Below are 15,283 nucleotides of genomic sequence, written 5' to 3'. Positions count from 1 at the left end.
CCGACACTGTGTGGTGTATAAGGAAGCTGCGCTCCAGTCTGCAAGTAAAGCAACCAGCCTCCTTCCACAAAGAGGAAACTTGAAGCCCCAGAGACTCTCCACTAAGGCGAAGGCCCGAAAGCCCCTCCCCAAGCTTCTGTAAAGGTTAATAAAAGGATGTAGTCCCTGACAATCCAGCCCAACGACTCCCTCCTCACAGCCCCTTAAAGGAGGAGGGGGCTCTCTCCAAACAGGGACCAGAGAGTAACAGTAACGGTAGCAGGGCGGGGCTCCAGGAGTAGCCTCCGTAGGAGCCAGCTCCCTGGCAGCGGCTTGCAGAATCGTAAGGAGGGAAGGAGGGAAGGAGACAGACAGGGAGGGAAGTAGCTGGCGGCCCCGCCCCAGACCCCGCCCAGCCCGAAGAAGGAGGGCTGACTTTTCCGCCTGGGGGACTCGGCAGCAGGCTGGACGGGGGTGCCCTTCCCTTCCTGTGAAGCTCGAGCAGCCCCACGCAAGCCCAGCCGCCGCTCACCAAGAATGGCAATCCCTCCGACCCACTACCCGGCCTCCAGGGCGGCCTCGGTGGTAGAGAGCTGCATCAACTACCAGCAGGGCAGCCCCCACAAGTTGTTTCTGGTGCAGACAGTCAAACAAGCCAGCGTGCAGGTGAGTCGGGCAGAGGGTGGTGGCGGCACGTGCTAGCGTTCCCCCCACCGTCGAGGGTCTCAGCTCCACCTGCTCCTGACTCCCCACACCCCTTGCCCGTTTGGGGCCTCAAGGCTGGCTGTCTCTCTAGAGGAGTTGGCTTTTCTGGGGTTGGGCTACACTCCAGTCTCTGGGGACAGCCCCGGGGCTGTTTGTTGTTTTTATGGGAAGGCAGGGACACTGATAGTTTTTAATGGGCCCTGCTACAAAGAAATCGGTAAATGTTCTCAATTGGGGCAGCTTCTCCCCTTTCCCCAAGTGAAACCTATAGGAACCATTTTCAAAAGGATCTTAAAACTGGCGCTATGTTTAGCATCTACTACTCCAATCTGGGCCAACAAAAGCTCCCGTCTTGCAAAAGATTCTTCACTGCCTGAATTTTAAGATCAATCCTTTATTAGACTCTTTGACCAAAATTATGGGGTAAACAAAAAGCAACAGAAACTGACAAAGCAGAGTAAAAGTATTGTGGCCTGAAGCTTCACTTCAGCCATCCAAACACTACTGCCACTGACTGTGAATGATGGGCCCCCTCTGGCTAAAGGGTTAAATTAAACGCCCAAGACCTCAGCAACCACTAAGCTTGTTTCCATTTTACTAAAATCTAATAGATTTGAGACTGTCCCTTATTTATCTGACAGAAGTTTAACTGCTAACAGTCTTTAAGAGCTGACAGGGAGTAAATGTTATTTCAAAACCACACCAGATAACATAATTAGGTATAAATTCTCAATTACATCTTGATTCAAAAGTGAAATACCTAAACGTCTGTCTTAACTGTTATAAAATGTGTTAACGAATCATTTTGCAGGTCCACTAACATACAAGTAAAAGCAGTACTTAACATTCTCTAACCACTTTGCAGTAAGCTGCCTCAAAATGGAATTCATCTTCATTGAACACTATTTGGAGGGTACATAAGGCTTTATGAAAAAGCTTTTCAATGGTGCATCCTATTTGTCACCTTTAGAATTAAAATTTTCAAAATTTCTTATGTGGAATTTAGGATCACAGATCCAGAGGTCGGAGTACTCGGATGATTGAAAGTGAATTATAACCGTTTTTATTTATATATGCTTTTATCTCACCCTCTTGTTCTCATCCAAAATAACCCTGCTAGAGGACCTGCTAAATTAGATGTCACAAACATGGTGACATGCCTTGGTCAAGGTGTAAGGCCTTAATCATTTACCCCCAACAGTCAGCACCATGCCCAACCAAATGAGAATGGATTCTTCTAACAATGTAAAGAATTGAGTTATTGTTATAATAACACCATGTTTTCTTAATTTTAGGATATTCCGGGAAGAGGACGTAAGTATCGCCTTAAATTTTCTGTGGAAGAAATTATCCAAAAAGTAAGTGAAATGTCATTTTATTATGAAATAAAATTTGATTCCTAATATTCCATATCACCTCTGATCACACTGTAGGATTAATCTGGTTTTTAAAAAAGTTGTTGTAAAATCCCTGCCTCAAAAAAAATGATCACCATACAAAGGTCAGTTTTTACTTCTTGTGTATTCTGAGATACACTTAGTATTTCTATTACACTATTTAGAAAAGATACTCTATATACTTCAGTTCAAATAAATTTCCTTTAAAAATGTTATGTACTCATAGGCCAGTATGAATTTATGCCTAATATGAACAAGTGTAATAATTAACTCTACAATCATCATCACTTTTTTATGTCTGTTTCATTCTGCTTTTCATTTCTTTTATTTAAAGAAAGCAAGTGCTTTCTTAGATACTTATAAGCAATAGAATGGCCAACTGATACCACTGTGTTCAGATAAGAATCTTTCAGTAATGGGGCAGGGAAATTTTAAAAAATTATACACCTGTCAAATTATTAATGAGACAAACTTAAAAGGAAGGAACTGCCACTTGTACCATAACCATCTTGGAATTTAAAAAAGCTTGCCCTTTTGTTAAGTGTAATTAAGAAGAGATACAGGCTAACATAAGGAGATTCACTAAAAGGCATTTGAGCTGCTTGATAGTCATTTTTACAAAACAGAACCAATGGTATAATCTTCTCATTTTATATTTGGATATAGATTGCAGAATCTGAGTTTGAGAAAATTTCTGTTATTTCAGGAGGAGAGAATAAGAGTAATAGACAGACTTAAAAAAGTAACCAGAGTCTAGAGTTGGTATATAAAGACAGACTAAAATCTGCCTTACAAATGGACTTCCCATTAATACTGAAATACATAGTTTTAAAATGAATTTACAAGATTATGAGACCTTATATGTTATAAAATAAGTTACCTATTTTAGATACCTCTAAGAAAATTATTGGGCCACCACCAATTAGATACCTCTGGAATAGGTACACTCAAGTCAAGTCTGAAACAACATCATTAGGGGGGCAATACTTTAAATGTTATATCTCAAAGAACAATAATTAGTAATGGATGGCCATCTACATGTAAAGATCTTTCACAAAATGTTTCAAACAGCAAGTTACAGTGAATTGTACAGCTGAAGTACTGTACCCTCCAATGGGACAAGATACTGCACCAGAAGTCAACTTCACATTTGAAGGAGAAATTGGAAAGAACCCAGATGAGGAAGATAACACATTTTATCATAGACTCAAGTCTATGAAGGAACCACTAGAAGCACAAAATATTCCAGGTATATAAATATATGGCACGGAAAAATATTTTTTTCGACTTTAAGATCAATATCAATTACCTATGCTCAAAATTGTTAGATGTTAACATTATGCTGGCAATATACTGACTTTTGCAAAAATATTTATTACTAATCTAATTCAACAACAAAAAAAGCCTTGGAACTTTATAGATCAATCTATGGCTTAATTAAATTAATTACTTTCTGTACGCATTTGAAGAAAACTAAGACATGACTTAGAATTTAGATTTTTTTTAAAGGTTAATACTGTATATATAAAATAATTCCCTTTATCATATAAATGTTTCCCTCACCAGACAGTTTTGGAAATGTACCACTGGAAATGAAGCCAGTTCAACATTTAGCCTGGGTTGCCTGTGGTTATATAATATGGCAAAATTCTACTGAAAATACATGGTATAAAATGGCAAAAATTCAAACTGTCAAGCAAGTGGTAAGTAATTTCTATAAAATACACTATTAACAGATTTAATATTTACTGAAGGTGTTATAATTCATGATTGGATAAATAGTGCCCCTTTAGTCATTTTGTATTTAAGATAGTGAAGTCAGTATTTGAAGGAGAAGTCAGTTATCAAAGCTAGAGAAGGTGAAGCTGCAGTTTCAAGGGAGTGAAGTCTTGAATTATAAATAATTTGGCAATGGTTTTTGTGTGCAGCTTAATACAGATAATTTCCTTTCACAACCTAAGTTTTGTGTTCAAATTACTATAATCATGTGATACTGAAACCACCTCTGCTTTTTGCCTCTAGGGAAATGGTAGTGTCAGCGCTAGAGATATGGCTGGCATTTATCCCCCCAGGATCAGCTGGAACAAAAATATTAGCACCTCAGTCTTTGTGAAGATTGCTGTATATAATTATCTTTTATAACCCATTTAGTCATAATTGACAACCTCATATCTTACTTGTTGCTAGCCTTGTATTTTAAGTCTGATATGACTATTCCAAACTGCCTCTTTCTAGACCTTAAAGAGATTAAAATAAATTCTTTGAGTTTAGCTTTATTAAGAGGTTTAAAAGCAAAACAAAATATGTCAGCTAGTAGTATTTAATGGAATACAAGAAAAATGCTCTGTAAGAGAAAAGCACTTTCTATTGGCTTGTTTCAGTTTGTTGATAACAAACTGCAAGGCAGCTGGAGCACCTTTACTCCACAAGCTTTTGCAGCCACTTATTAGATACCGTTGGACACTGGAGGACAGGATACCAATTACAGTACTCAGAGTGTAATGCCAAATACCTAGCATCACTATTTACAACACTTTAAGAGAGCCTTTTTCTAATGCATTTTTGTAGATAGCAACCTTGGTTACAACACTCCCTATAGGGGCATTGAGGCTCAGATAATTGAGTAGCTGGGTCTACATTACAGAGGATATACAATCACAATCATGATTTTCAAGCCATGTTTTTATAGCAAAATATGCAGTTACTGCTTTATGAAAGAAATTTCCTGTAACCCTTCACTAAATTGCAGTTTTAAAGCATTAATGAAAATCCCAACAGAAGAGTTCAACCAGTGCTTCAGCGGTTATATATTATATATCTTTTACACTGCTTCAGTTTACACTGCTTCACTGTATATATTATATATCTTTACCTATTATGATCCAACATGTTAGAAACCTTCCTGATTTTTGCCTTATCCTTAAAGGACATTCTTTGTTGATATAGTCAAAGAAGGGATTGCTTCAAGATACTATTAAGGAGAGAAGAGTATAGTTTTATTTGATCCTGGGGCCATATTTGTAATTACTGTCAACCAAAGGAGCCACAGCAGTTTGTGCTGCCTCCTGGAGTCTAGGGCTTGTTTCAATACATCAGTTATAAGCCTTAAAGAGCCTTGGGTGAGTACAGCAAATTTCTGACAACCATGGTTTGAAACTCTGTAGATGCAATATTTCTGTGCAGCTGATAGTATGAATACTTTATATGTCCAAAGCAATAAGCAGCATAGATCAAAGCTTTAGTTACAAAAATCAAACATTACATTATTTTCAGTTTTTTAAAAGAGAATTTCTATTATAAAATTGGTTTCCTTTAGTGTAAACTCTCATTTCAGTAGTTTATCCCTTAAACGATGCTTTTCTGAATAATGGAAACATTAAGGAATCTTAAATGACAAATTATAGACTGTAATGTTCTTAAGTAGCTACCACAACTCAGAAACTAAAAACAGAAAGGGTAAATGATTTTTAGAGTAACAAATTTTTTAAAAATCATGATTTTAAAATGTAGTTGGAAAGAAATCTTATTTATAAGAGAATAGTTTTTCTGCCAGGCTAAATAAATTATGACATTCAATTTTTAATTTTACTTAAGTGGAAGTATTACTGAAATCTACTAATGAAAGCTGATTCTTAAAATTATCATTTTTGCCAATGATATCAAGTTTTAAATGCAGGTTTTTATTTTTTATTATAGCAAAGAAATGATGACTTCATTGAGTTAGACTACACCATTCTACTTCATGACTCTGCATCTCAGGTAAAGTATCATTTTCCTTTATTTGATGCTACTTTGAAAATTGAGACTCATTTTGTAGCCACAGTATGCCTTATTAATTTCGACTCTAAATCAGAATTCATATAAATTCAAATAGGCACCAGGTTGAAATATATTACACTTGCAGCAACTTGTTTTGTGCTTTCTTTATGAGGACTGTTTTGTTTCTAACAAAATATAAACCCAACTCTGTTTTCTTAAATGTTTTCTGAATTTTATCACAGCATCAGTTTCCTTTACTTGCAGGAGATTATTCCTTGGCAAATGCAAGTTCTCTGGCATCCACAATATGGTACTAAAGTAAAACATAATAGCCGTCTACCAAAGGAAGCACAATTGGAATAAATGAAGACTGTAACATTCGATGAAGTATAAACATGCTTATTAATGATGTGTATACCAGTCTTCACTGGTATCTAGCTTCAAGGGTCAGACAAATCTCATAAGTGTCCCTTTGTATAAACGGCCTGAACTACAGAACTATATAGCTTCCATAATAAAGAGCATCACAATGTAAAAGTGTCTTATCAACAGTAATAGTGCTACGTATATCCCCTAATAAAAAGCTTTAAATTCCAGCCTCACAGTTTATGTTTAATCGCTTTTTCTGAACTACAGAACTATATAGCTTCCATAATAAAGAGCATCACAATGTAAAAGTGTCTTATCAACAGTAATAGTGCTACGTATATCCCCTAATAAAAAGCTTTAAATTCCAGCCTCACAGTTTATGTTTAATCGCTTTGCATACTTACGGGACAGGGGCCGTAATGGTTTCTCTGAAAGCAACTTTTGGCTTTCCTGTGATACAAGGACAGCCATATTCTCTTTCCATCCTCTAAAAAGAGCAGGAGAGATCTTGTTGATATATTTAAATTAAAAAAAAATAAACTAAAGGAAGAAAAATCCTAAAATCTCAACTACCTTAGAAGCATTCATTTAAATATTATAAGCAAATGATAAATCTTAAATCACTTAAGTACATTATGAGGATAAATACATGATATTAAACAATACAAACTGCTTTTACAGATTTTATATAAATGAATTCTAATTTACACTGATTAATTTATACTTACCTCCAATTAATCTATTCACTAAAATGTTATCTTTGCTCCATTTTATTACATATTGACTGGAATAGTATATGAATCCGTTGTCATAATTTTCTACTATCTCAACTTCAAAGATATAATCACAACCAGAATTTTTAATCATAAGTCATATATATTTTGTTTTCATTCATATACACACAAGACCTTTCCTAGGTAAGCAGGGGCCCCATCTACCCGCTTGTTTATCTTCATTAGAATGATCTTCAAGTAGTGACTTGAGAAGAAAACAGGCAAGAAATGGCCTGAAGAGTGGGTACTGGTGGGCTGACTTTCTCAGCAGGTTTCTCCCTGAGGCTGTCTTCCTAAGGCTGAGACCAGGATACACTCGACCCAAGGAACCATAACCTAGGGATGAATGAATGGTCTTACTGCAAATCCCCTGAGCCTTGATTCTAGAAGTCTGCAATGTTTTACGAATAAAAAGATTTAGAAACCAAAAGTAATTAATTAGTAACACACACTGGAAGAAGCAGTATACCACATCTAGATACAAAAACCAGAGTGAAGCTTGAAGAACCACTATTAGTTTATAACCATTAGATTGAGAATTATCGACTTTTAACAAAACATAGACATAAAGTGAATTTAACTTCCTTGTTATTCATTACCTGAGCATATATTTCCAGGTGTAATTCTCCCATTCCAGATACAATTGTCTCTTTGCTCTCAGTGTCAAAGTGGACTTTAAATGTGGGATCTTCTCTTGTAAACCTGCCAATACCTTTTGAAAATTTTTCCAGATCATTCTTTAAAAAAAGAAAATCATTACACATTTTACTAAGCATGATAAGCAATGAAATTGTTGAAAAAACTTTAATGAATGAAATCAAATACATGAACAGTTAAAAAATAAAAATGATCCACCATCTAGTTTCTAGGCTATATCCTTTTAATATGAGAGCTTGGATACCACACAGCCAAGACAGCAGGGAATAGCTAACTGATAGAATTTTCTTTTCACACCAAGATACAGGAGTCCAAGACTTAACTCTATGACCTTTCCTATTATATTGACAAAAACTGTCCATTTGTGGAAAACTGCCCATAAAGCGGAAAGTAGAGTCTGTGTTACTGTGTTATATTTTAGAAATCCTATACATAATCAAAGGAGTCAGCATGGTTACCAAAATTCTACTGTAGATTCAAGAGGGCAGTTAAGAGCAACACTAGGCAAATGCACCTTGAGACCTCTCCCTTTCAAAACAATCTGCTTGGATGTGGTTTATTCTCCTTAGATGTAACTTCCTTATGTGGTAAGCAGAATAATGGTCTTCTAAGGACATGCCCTAATCCCCCCAAACCTGTGACTGTTACCTTACATGGTAAAGGGGACTCTGCAGATATGAGTAAGGTTACAGACTTTGAGATGGAGAGATTATCATGAATAATCTGGACGGACCCAATTTAATTGCATGGGCCTTTAAAAATAGAAGCTGAGGGACGTCCCTAGTTGCGCAGTGGTTAAGAATCCGCCTGCCAATGCAGGGGACATGGGTTCAATCCCTGGTCAGGGAAGATCCCACATGCCACAGAGCAACTAAGCGTGTGCACCACAACTACTGAGCTTGTGCTCTAGAGCCCACGAGCCACAACTACTGAGCCCACACGCCACAACTACTGAAGCCCATGTGCTCTAGGGCCTGTGTGCTGCAACTACTGAGCCTGCATGCTGCGACTACTGAAGCCTGCATGCCTAGAGCCTGTGCTCCGCAACAAGAGAAGCCACTGCAATGAGAAGCCCATGCACCACAATGAAGAGTAGCCCCCACTCACCGCACATGCACAGCAACGAAGACCCCCCTGAAAATTTTAATAAAATAAAAAAGGAAGCTGAATGAAGAAGGGTAGTGGAGAGATGGGAAGAGGGAAAGAAGAGACAGGAGAGATTTGAAACATGAGAGGGGCTCATTTTGCTGTTGCTGGCATTGAAGACAGGAGGAAGGGGGCTATGAGCAGCCTCCAGAAGCTACAAACAGCCCTCAGGTGACAGCAAGGAAATGAGGACCCCAGTCCTACAAAAAGGAGCTGAATTCTGCCAACAATCTGAGTAAGCAAAGAACTAAACTGTCCCCTAGAGCCTCCAAGAAAGAAACAACACAGCCTTGCCAATACTTGATTTTAGCCCATTAAGAACTGTGTCCGAATTGTGACCTACACAACTGTAAAATAATACATCTGTGCTGTTTTAAGCCACTAAGTTTTTGCTAATTTCTTACGGCAGCAATAGAAAACTAACACGCTCCAATCACCAATATTAACAGCTATCACATGTGGCTGAAGATGTGTTATGTGTTTTGTATACGTTATCTCAAATTCTAACCACAAGGCTGCATGACAGAATTATCCATGTTTTACAGGTGAGGAAACTAGGTACAGACAATTTGCTCAAGGCCACAGAGCTAGCTGGACTTGAATCCTGGGTTAGTCTATCTCCAAAGTCTTTTCCCTTTTCCCTGCACTAGCCAGGGACTCTCAACTTACTAGAAGATCACCCCTGCCCCACTACTGAGATTCAGGGTTTTATGCAGTGATTTCATTATTTGATGTATATTAATTCTCCAGGAAGCAGACAACCCCAAGACACCAAAAAGCCTTTTGAATATTGATGCGTTTTATTCCCCTCCATGATTGTGAACTATCAACAGTTAAATGTCTTACATAAACTCTGGAGTTAGGAATAAAGAAGAATAATATCTTTAACTTCAAGTCCTTCATCTTCTGAAGGGAAAAGCAACCAATCTGGCAAAGCACTTGGAGCAAACTGTGGCATCTTACTGTGGTAAGATGTAAAGCTCGCCTTTCAACTTTCTGAGATAGAGTGATTGAACGTTTCCTGCCACCTCAACATTCCCTTTTCTATAATGAGAAGGGCCTGGAAAATCTCAGTTCCTCAAAATAGATGAAGTAGCTGCTGTTAATATATCTACAAGACAATAAATCAGAATACGTTCTGTAAATGATAGTACCCAGATGACAAGAGATCATAAAATGTTCACTCAATGCATGAATGAGTCAATATATCATGTTAAAATAATTGTTATGAATGTAACTAACTTAAGAACTAAACAATTATGTGTCAAGATCAGGACTAATTCCAATGACAAGCAATGCAAATGCAGAACCTATTCAAGCAATTTTGGCTAAAAAGCTAAATGACATCAAATCCAATCATAAAACTTTATATTTGAAAGTGAGTCAAAACAGTCTTGTTTGCAGGCCTTCCATGTTTTAGTCAGACATTTACTTCATAACTACCACAGATGTAGAGATGTATTATAATCCATGAGGCAATTAATCTATGCAATATTTTAATACACTTTACAGTGAGGTTCTTCTGCAACTTAGGATAAATGCCTCAGTTGCCTCTTTTCCATCTCTTATGATCTGAATCTAGGAAGTTACTCACACTTAACACTGCAGAGCCAATGATATACTTTTACTATAGTAAAGAGTTATAAAGCACAGTCTCATGAATACTTTAATACCATCAACTTCTTCAAATATACTGTGAAGTACTTACTACTAATAGACTGGTAAATTTTAAAAGGTGATCTGAATACCAAAAGAGGAAATAGAGACCATAAGACTGCTGTTTATCACAAGACACCATGTGCATTGTGGAGACAGACAAAAAAGAGCTTAAGTTTTTACTGTGATATACTGAGCGTTAAATCAAACTCCTACCTTGTTAGAAGGCTTCATTGCTATTGAAATGACAGGATCAGGAACATGAATTGACTCCTAAAATATTTTTCAAAGAACAGAGAAGAATTCAAATACAGTACCGTATGTGTCAGGGATGGGTTAATTTTAATGTTCTCCTTTACAATAGAACAAAAGACAAATACTAGTCAACATCTTAGGGTAGACAAATATATCTTGGTCTGTTTTTCCTTAAATAAATGAATATATTAATATATAAAGGTGTCCATTTATATGATCTCCTCCCTCCCAAAATAACAAAAATAAAGCATCTATTTACTTCCTTAACTGTTTAAGACCCTTAAGTTCGTTGACACTTTCAGTTTAACATAATCATTACGTATAATGAATTCAAATGCTGAGATGTGGAATACTTATTAGCTAGTGGCTACATCTCCTATAGCTATCTTCTGATAAGTTATTTAATCAAAATATACTGCCATCACTGATAAGAGAAGCAGAGAAAGGGACTAGATTCTTTATACGTATGATATCTCATTTAATCAGTCACAACTCTGAGAGGCAGATATTACTATCCCCATTTTACAAATAGAAGCATTAAAGGCTTGGCAAGAAGAATAACTAACTTGGCCAAGGGCCAGCAGGTAGCACAGGGCAGAGCTAAGACTGACCAGGGTCTATTTGCCTCAACGCCTGAGTACTTCCCACAACCTCCAGTCCCTTCATATTGGTAATGACAAGTTTAGAAAAAGCCTCATCAATAATACTTATCAAAAAGTCCTCTTATCTAGATCCCCCAAAAACCTTTACAGATTTATGATTTTTGTAGTGTCCTAACTCCACACGTAAAACCACAGACATTAGAGAGTATCTTATACAAAAAAGCTAAATTATAAAATTAAGAATTCATCATATGACACAGGAGCTATTATAGTGCTCATCTGTTAGGCTGGACCAGTTCTTACATAAACAACCCACTGTAAATTCCTTCACTGCAAATCACCTATCCCCTGTGTACTCATATTCATCCTCTACTGAATGAATTCAGGAGAGAGAGCACCCTCACGAACACATGGTCACACTGTGCAAGAGCCTGCTGTCCTGTGGGGGCAAAAAGGGGAGGAGTAAAGGGGACTGAAAGGCAGGGACTGAAAGGCGGCAATTGCCCAAGCATGCTCTTCCCTTCAGTCTCCCTCAGTGATGAAAAGGGACCTATGAGTTCCACAAGGCAGGCTGTGTACAGTAAGTTGGACTGTCTAGTTGCATCCTGCCTGCAGGGCACAATTCCGTTCTGTCATGCTGCCCCTGGAGTCTAGCCTAAACGTTACAGCCTGCTCTTACAGTTCTCTAGGGGACTGAGAGAAGGGTCCAATCTCCAGCTGCCGAGTTAATAAGGAAGGAGCACTTGGTTGGGACTAGCCTGAGGACGGTGACAGCGATTAGAGGTGTGCCCACAATGGGGAGGCAGATCTCAGGGCAGGAGTCAGTGCTACACATGCCAGGTTACCTGGTGGAGATTTTCCCTCCATGCTAAACCTTGGAGAATGGTGGAATGATTTTACTAAGAAAAACCAGGTAAGTTAGCTAACAGAGCACTTGTTTAGTTGACATTAGAAGAGCCACAACCAATCTACACTTGATGCCTGTGGCACTCAATGAAAACTTCTGTGGTTGTTTTTCTGAAGTACTAAAACATAGACTTTTGAAACGCAAGTGATAAACAGCTTTGAAGTTAAATGACTTACCATAGAAAGGCCACTATTATCTTTGTTTGTGAATGTGTCTCCACTAGCACAGTCAATGCCAAACAATGCACAGATGTCTCCGGCAAACACTTCCTCAATATCCTAAAGAAAGAATACAATACGATACTTGCAAGTATACAAACCAGGACATCATAACTAAAAAGTAATTGCACAATAAACACATTGTACACAAACAAACGTGGCAGAGTCTCACCATGAATTCCACAAAGAAGGAATGAGACAGAATCAATGCAACACCAACAATCAACCACGGCAAGATATACCTTCAACAGGGCCCTTATTTAAACCACATCTCAACTGACAAGATTTTACTTTAAATGGAAATTACAAGCTATGGCATCTTTACTTGGAGGATCTGCAGTATTGACAGAACACAGAGCCTCATGGTTCTAAAGTTATTTCTACAGAATTAAAAAGCATGTAGTATAGAATGGATAAACAACAACAAGGTCTTACTGTATAGCACAGGGAACTATATTCAATATCCTGTGATAAACCATAATGGAAAAGAATATGAAAAAGAATGTATATATACATATGTATAACTGAGTCACTTTGCTGTACAGCAGTAATTAACACAACATTGTAATTCAACTATACTTCAATTAAGAAATAAATTTTAAAAAGATGAATTCAAAAAAATAAAATTCTATCAGAAAGAAAAAAAAGAAAAACAAACAAACAAAAAACATGTAGTACTATATGTGCTGCCACAGTCCAACAATGAGATGCGTATGACAAAGGCATACAAGGAAAACCTGCAAAGGAAGTTTTGGAAAACAAAGGCAGGAGGATGGAGTCTACTGTACTTAAAATAATCTTAATTTCTCACAGATGCAGGCAGTTAAAAAAACACAGGAAATCTAAGAATAAAGCATTGGTGCCTCTAAACTTCCTAGTCTTTTTTTATATTGACAGTTCATTAATAACAGCTGTGGCTGTGAATGAGCAAGTGTGTGTGTGTCTTCCTCTAATGGTTACAAAGCTGTACAGATCTCCTAGCTTCTGGCCCATGAAAGAGCTGTGACAATCACTAATCCCTCTAGCCTGCCCCCTGCTGCCTCTCTCAAAAAAAGAACACTGATGTCTAATTTGAAAGACTGCCTATTCATTTTCCAGGAGATAATTTCTGAATGTCGTAACATTTTGCTTATACTAATAAATTTCTCTAGGAATATACAGCTGAATTGAGAAAGGGTGCAAGGAAACAACCTCACACACTTGGTATTCCTGCCAAGCCTTAACCCTATGGACCACAGAAGGCTAGGACAGATTCAGAGCCAATTCAAGAATTCAAGCCATAAGCCAAAGTTTATCTCCCAGACTAGACCTTCAGAGGTTTTAAATGCTCAGATGAATTCTGGCATCAATATGGCCCTTCTGGCAGTTGGTTCTACTTCCATATTTCAGGAAGTAAATCTACTGAACAATGTGGGAAGTTACGTATGAATTTATTACTCTCATTTACCTTTGAGAACCACAGTTCCACTGTCCTAAAAACCTATTATACTCTTCGTAAGGATAGCTCTTGAGGAAAGTGCTGAATCTTGTGCTATGAATCTTAGGGAACTCATGTCCCTTTTCCTTAACCTTGGCCACTGAGGAAATACAGCTAACTCACAAATGGTGGTTTAAAATGTGTTCCTCACATGTGCTAATTTAGCCTACACCAAAGTGCCACATGAGAATTATAGCCCACCTAACGAAAAAGGAAGAAGCTAGGAAAACACATTCAACTAGAAGTGATTTTCTTGTGGGGCTCAGGATACCAAGAAGGTAGATGTATTTCACTTGCATTAGAGAAATTTCTGATCTCCCAACAATGCCCAGGTACTCGCCTCCATCATGTCGGCATGCATGTGAACCAGCCGTTGCACCCGTACTTTCTTTCTCGTCCTTGTATTATAGATGGTATCACCCTTCTTCAACTGTCCTTGATAATTTCGAACGTAAGTTAACTGTCCAAATCGACCTGCCTAGAAGTCAAGATTGGATAAGGGCAGAAAGAATAAAAAAGAAACACAGGAATCAAAATTAAGAGGAAAACTTCACAACTACCTTCAAATATTTGCTATCAGTTTTAGTAGTACAACTTATATACATGCTTCAGAGTTTGTTGTCATAAACTACTTTAATACTAGTTTTGAATACAGATAAGTTAAATGGTTGTTCTTTCTGATATCAAAATCCAAGATACTACTTTTGCTTCCTCTGAAATAAGTTATTAGAGAAAGTTTTAAAATTTATATAATAAGGAAGTTATTCCATAAGTTCAGTTTAATACAAGAAGACATAAAAATAAGGTATAATTATTAGAAAGACAACAATGTTGGAGAAACTAACATTGTTAGTTAAACTACGTGTTAGAGAAACTTTGAGAATCACCTGGAAAGCTATACAAATAAGAGTTCTGTAAAGTGACTGAATATAAAATGAATAATCAAGGATCATTTCCTCCTGAAGAGTAACACTTACCTAACTTATTAGGTAAGTATTTAAAAGTTGCCAATTCTTCCCATGTTAATTTACAGGTTTAACACAATGGCAATAAAAATCCGAAGAGGAATTTTTAAACATTTTATTAGTGACTTTAATATTAGAAGAATGGATAAAAATAGAAAATAACTCTGGGTGATATAAGAATATATTAAATACTCCAAAACATAAATAGTATAAAACTAGCACAAATTAAACTGAACAGCCCATAGGGTATAGTATAAATACCTAAAATGTTTAATTCATTTGTCAATAGAAGATAAAGGACACATGACAATCAATGAAAAAATATAACATTGTTCAAAAACTGGTACCTAGACAATTGGTCTTCTATTTGAAGGCAGAGGAAATACATTTAGATCCTACCTAACAGCATTCAGCAAAA

At 37.1% G+C, this 15,283-nt stretch overlaps 2 protein-coding genes across 5 annotated transcripts in view; one reads left to right on the top strand and one right to left on the bottom strand.

The window, feature by feature from the left end:
* GFM1 (G elongation factor mitochondrial 1) overlaps window positions 1-15,283 on the bottom strand; it is a 42,834-nt gene that overhangs the window by 11,783 nt on the left and 15,768 nt on the right. Inside the window, exons 9-14 of one of the 4 annotated variants that reach the window (XM_067033914.1) lie at window positions 14,241-14,378; window positions 12,382-12,483; window positions 10,658-10,714; window positions 8,747-8,773; window positions 7,582-7,719; window positions 6,614-6,696 (exon numbers count right to left, since the gene is read on the bottom strand). In XM_067033914.1, the coding sequence (XP_066890015.1) occupies window positions 6,614-6,696; window positions 7,582-7,719; window positions 8,747-8,773; window positions 10,658-10,714; window positions 12,382-12,483; window positions 14,241-14,378 (545 nt within the window). The remainder of the gene's footprint in view (window positions 1-6,613; window positions 6,697-7,581; window positions 7,720-8,746; window positions 8,774-10,657; window positions 10,715-12,381; window positions 12,484-14,240; window positions 14,379-15,283) is intronic. The other 3 variants (XM_059065519.2, XM_067033912.1, XM_067033913.1) reach the window with 3 other exon arrangements.
* On the top strand, window positions 276-6,576 carry LXN (latexin). The gene is made up of 6 exons (XM_059065540.2): window positions 276-645; window positions 1,980-2,042; window positions 3,153-3,330; window positions 3,648-3,784; window positions 5,778-5,840; window positions 6,105-6,576. The coding sequence occupies exons 1-6, from the start codon at window positions 517-519 to the stop codon at window positions 6,201-6,203; spliced, it is 669 nt and encodes a 222-aa protein (XP_058921523.1). The 5' UTR covers window positions 276-516; the 3' UTR covers window positions 6,204-6,576.

Source organism: Kogia breviceps, chromosome 5 (genome assembly GCF_026419965.1).
Source record: "Kogia breviceps isolate mKogBre1 chromosome 5, mKogBre1 haplotype 1, whole genome shotgun sequence".
Lineage (NCBI taxonomy): Eukaryota > Metazoa > Chordata > Mammalia > Artiodactyla > Physeteridae > Kogia > Kogia breviceps.
Note: the sequence above shows the minus strand (reverse complement) of the source record. Positions and strands in the feature narration are given on the sequence as shown.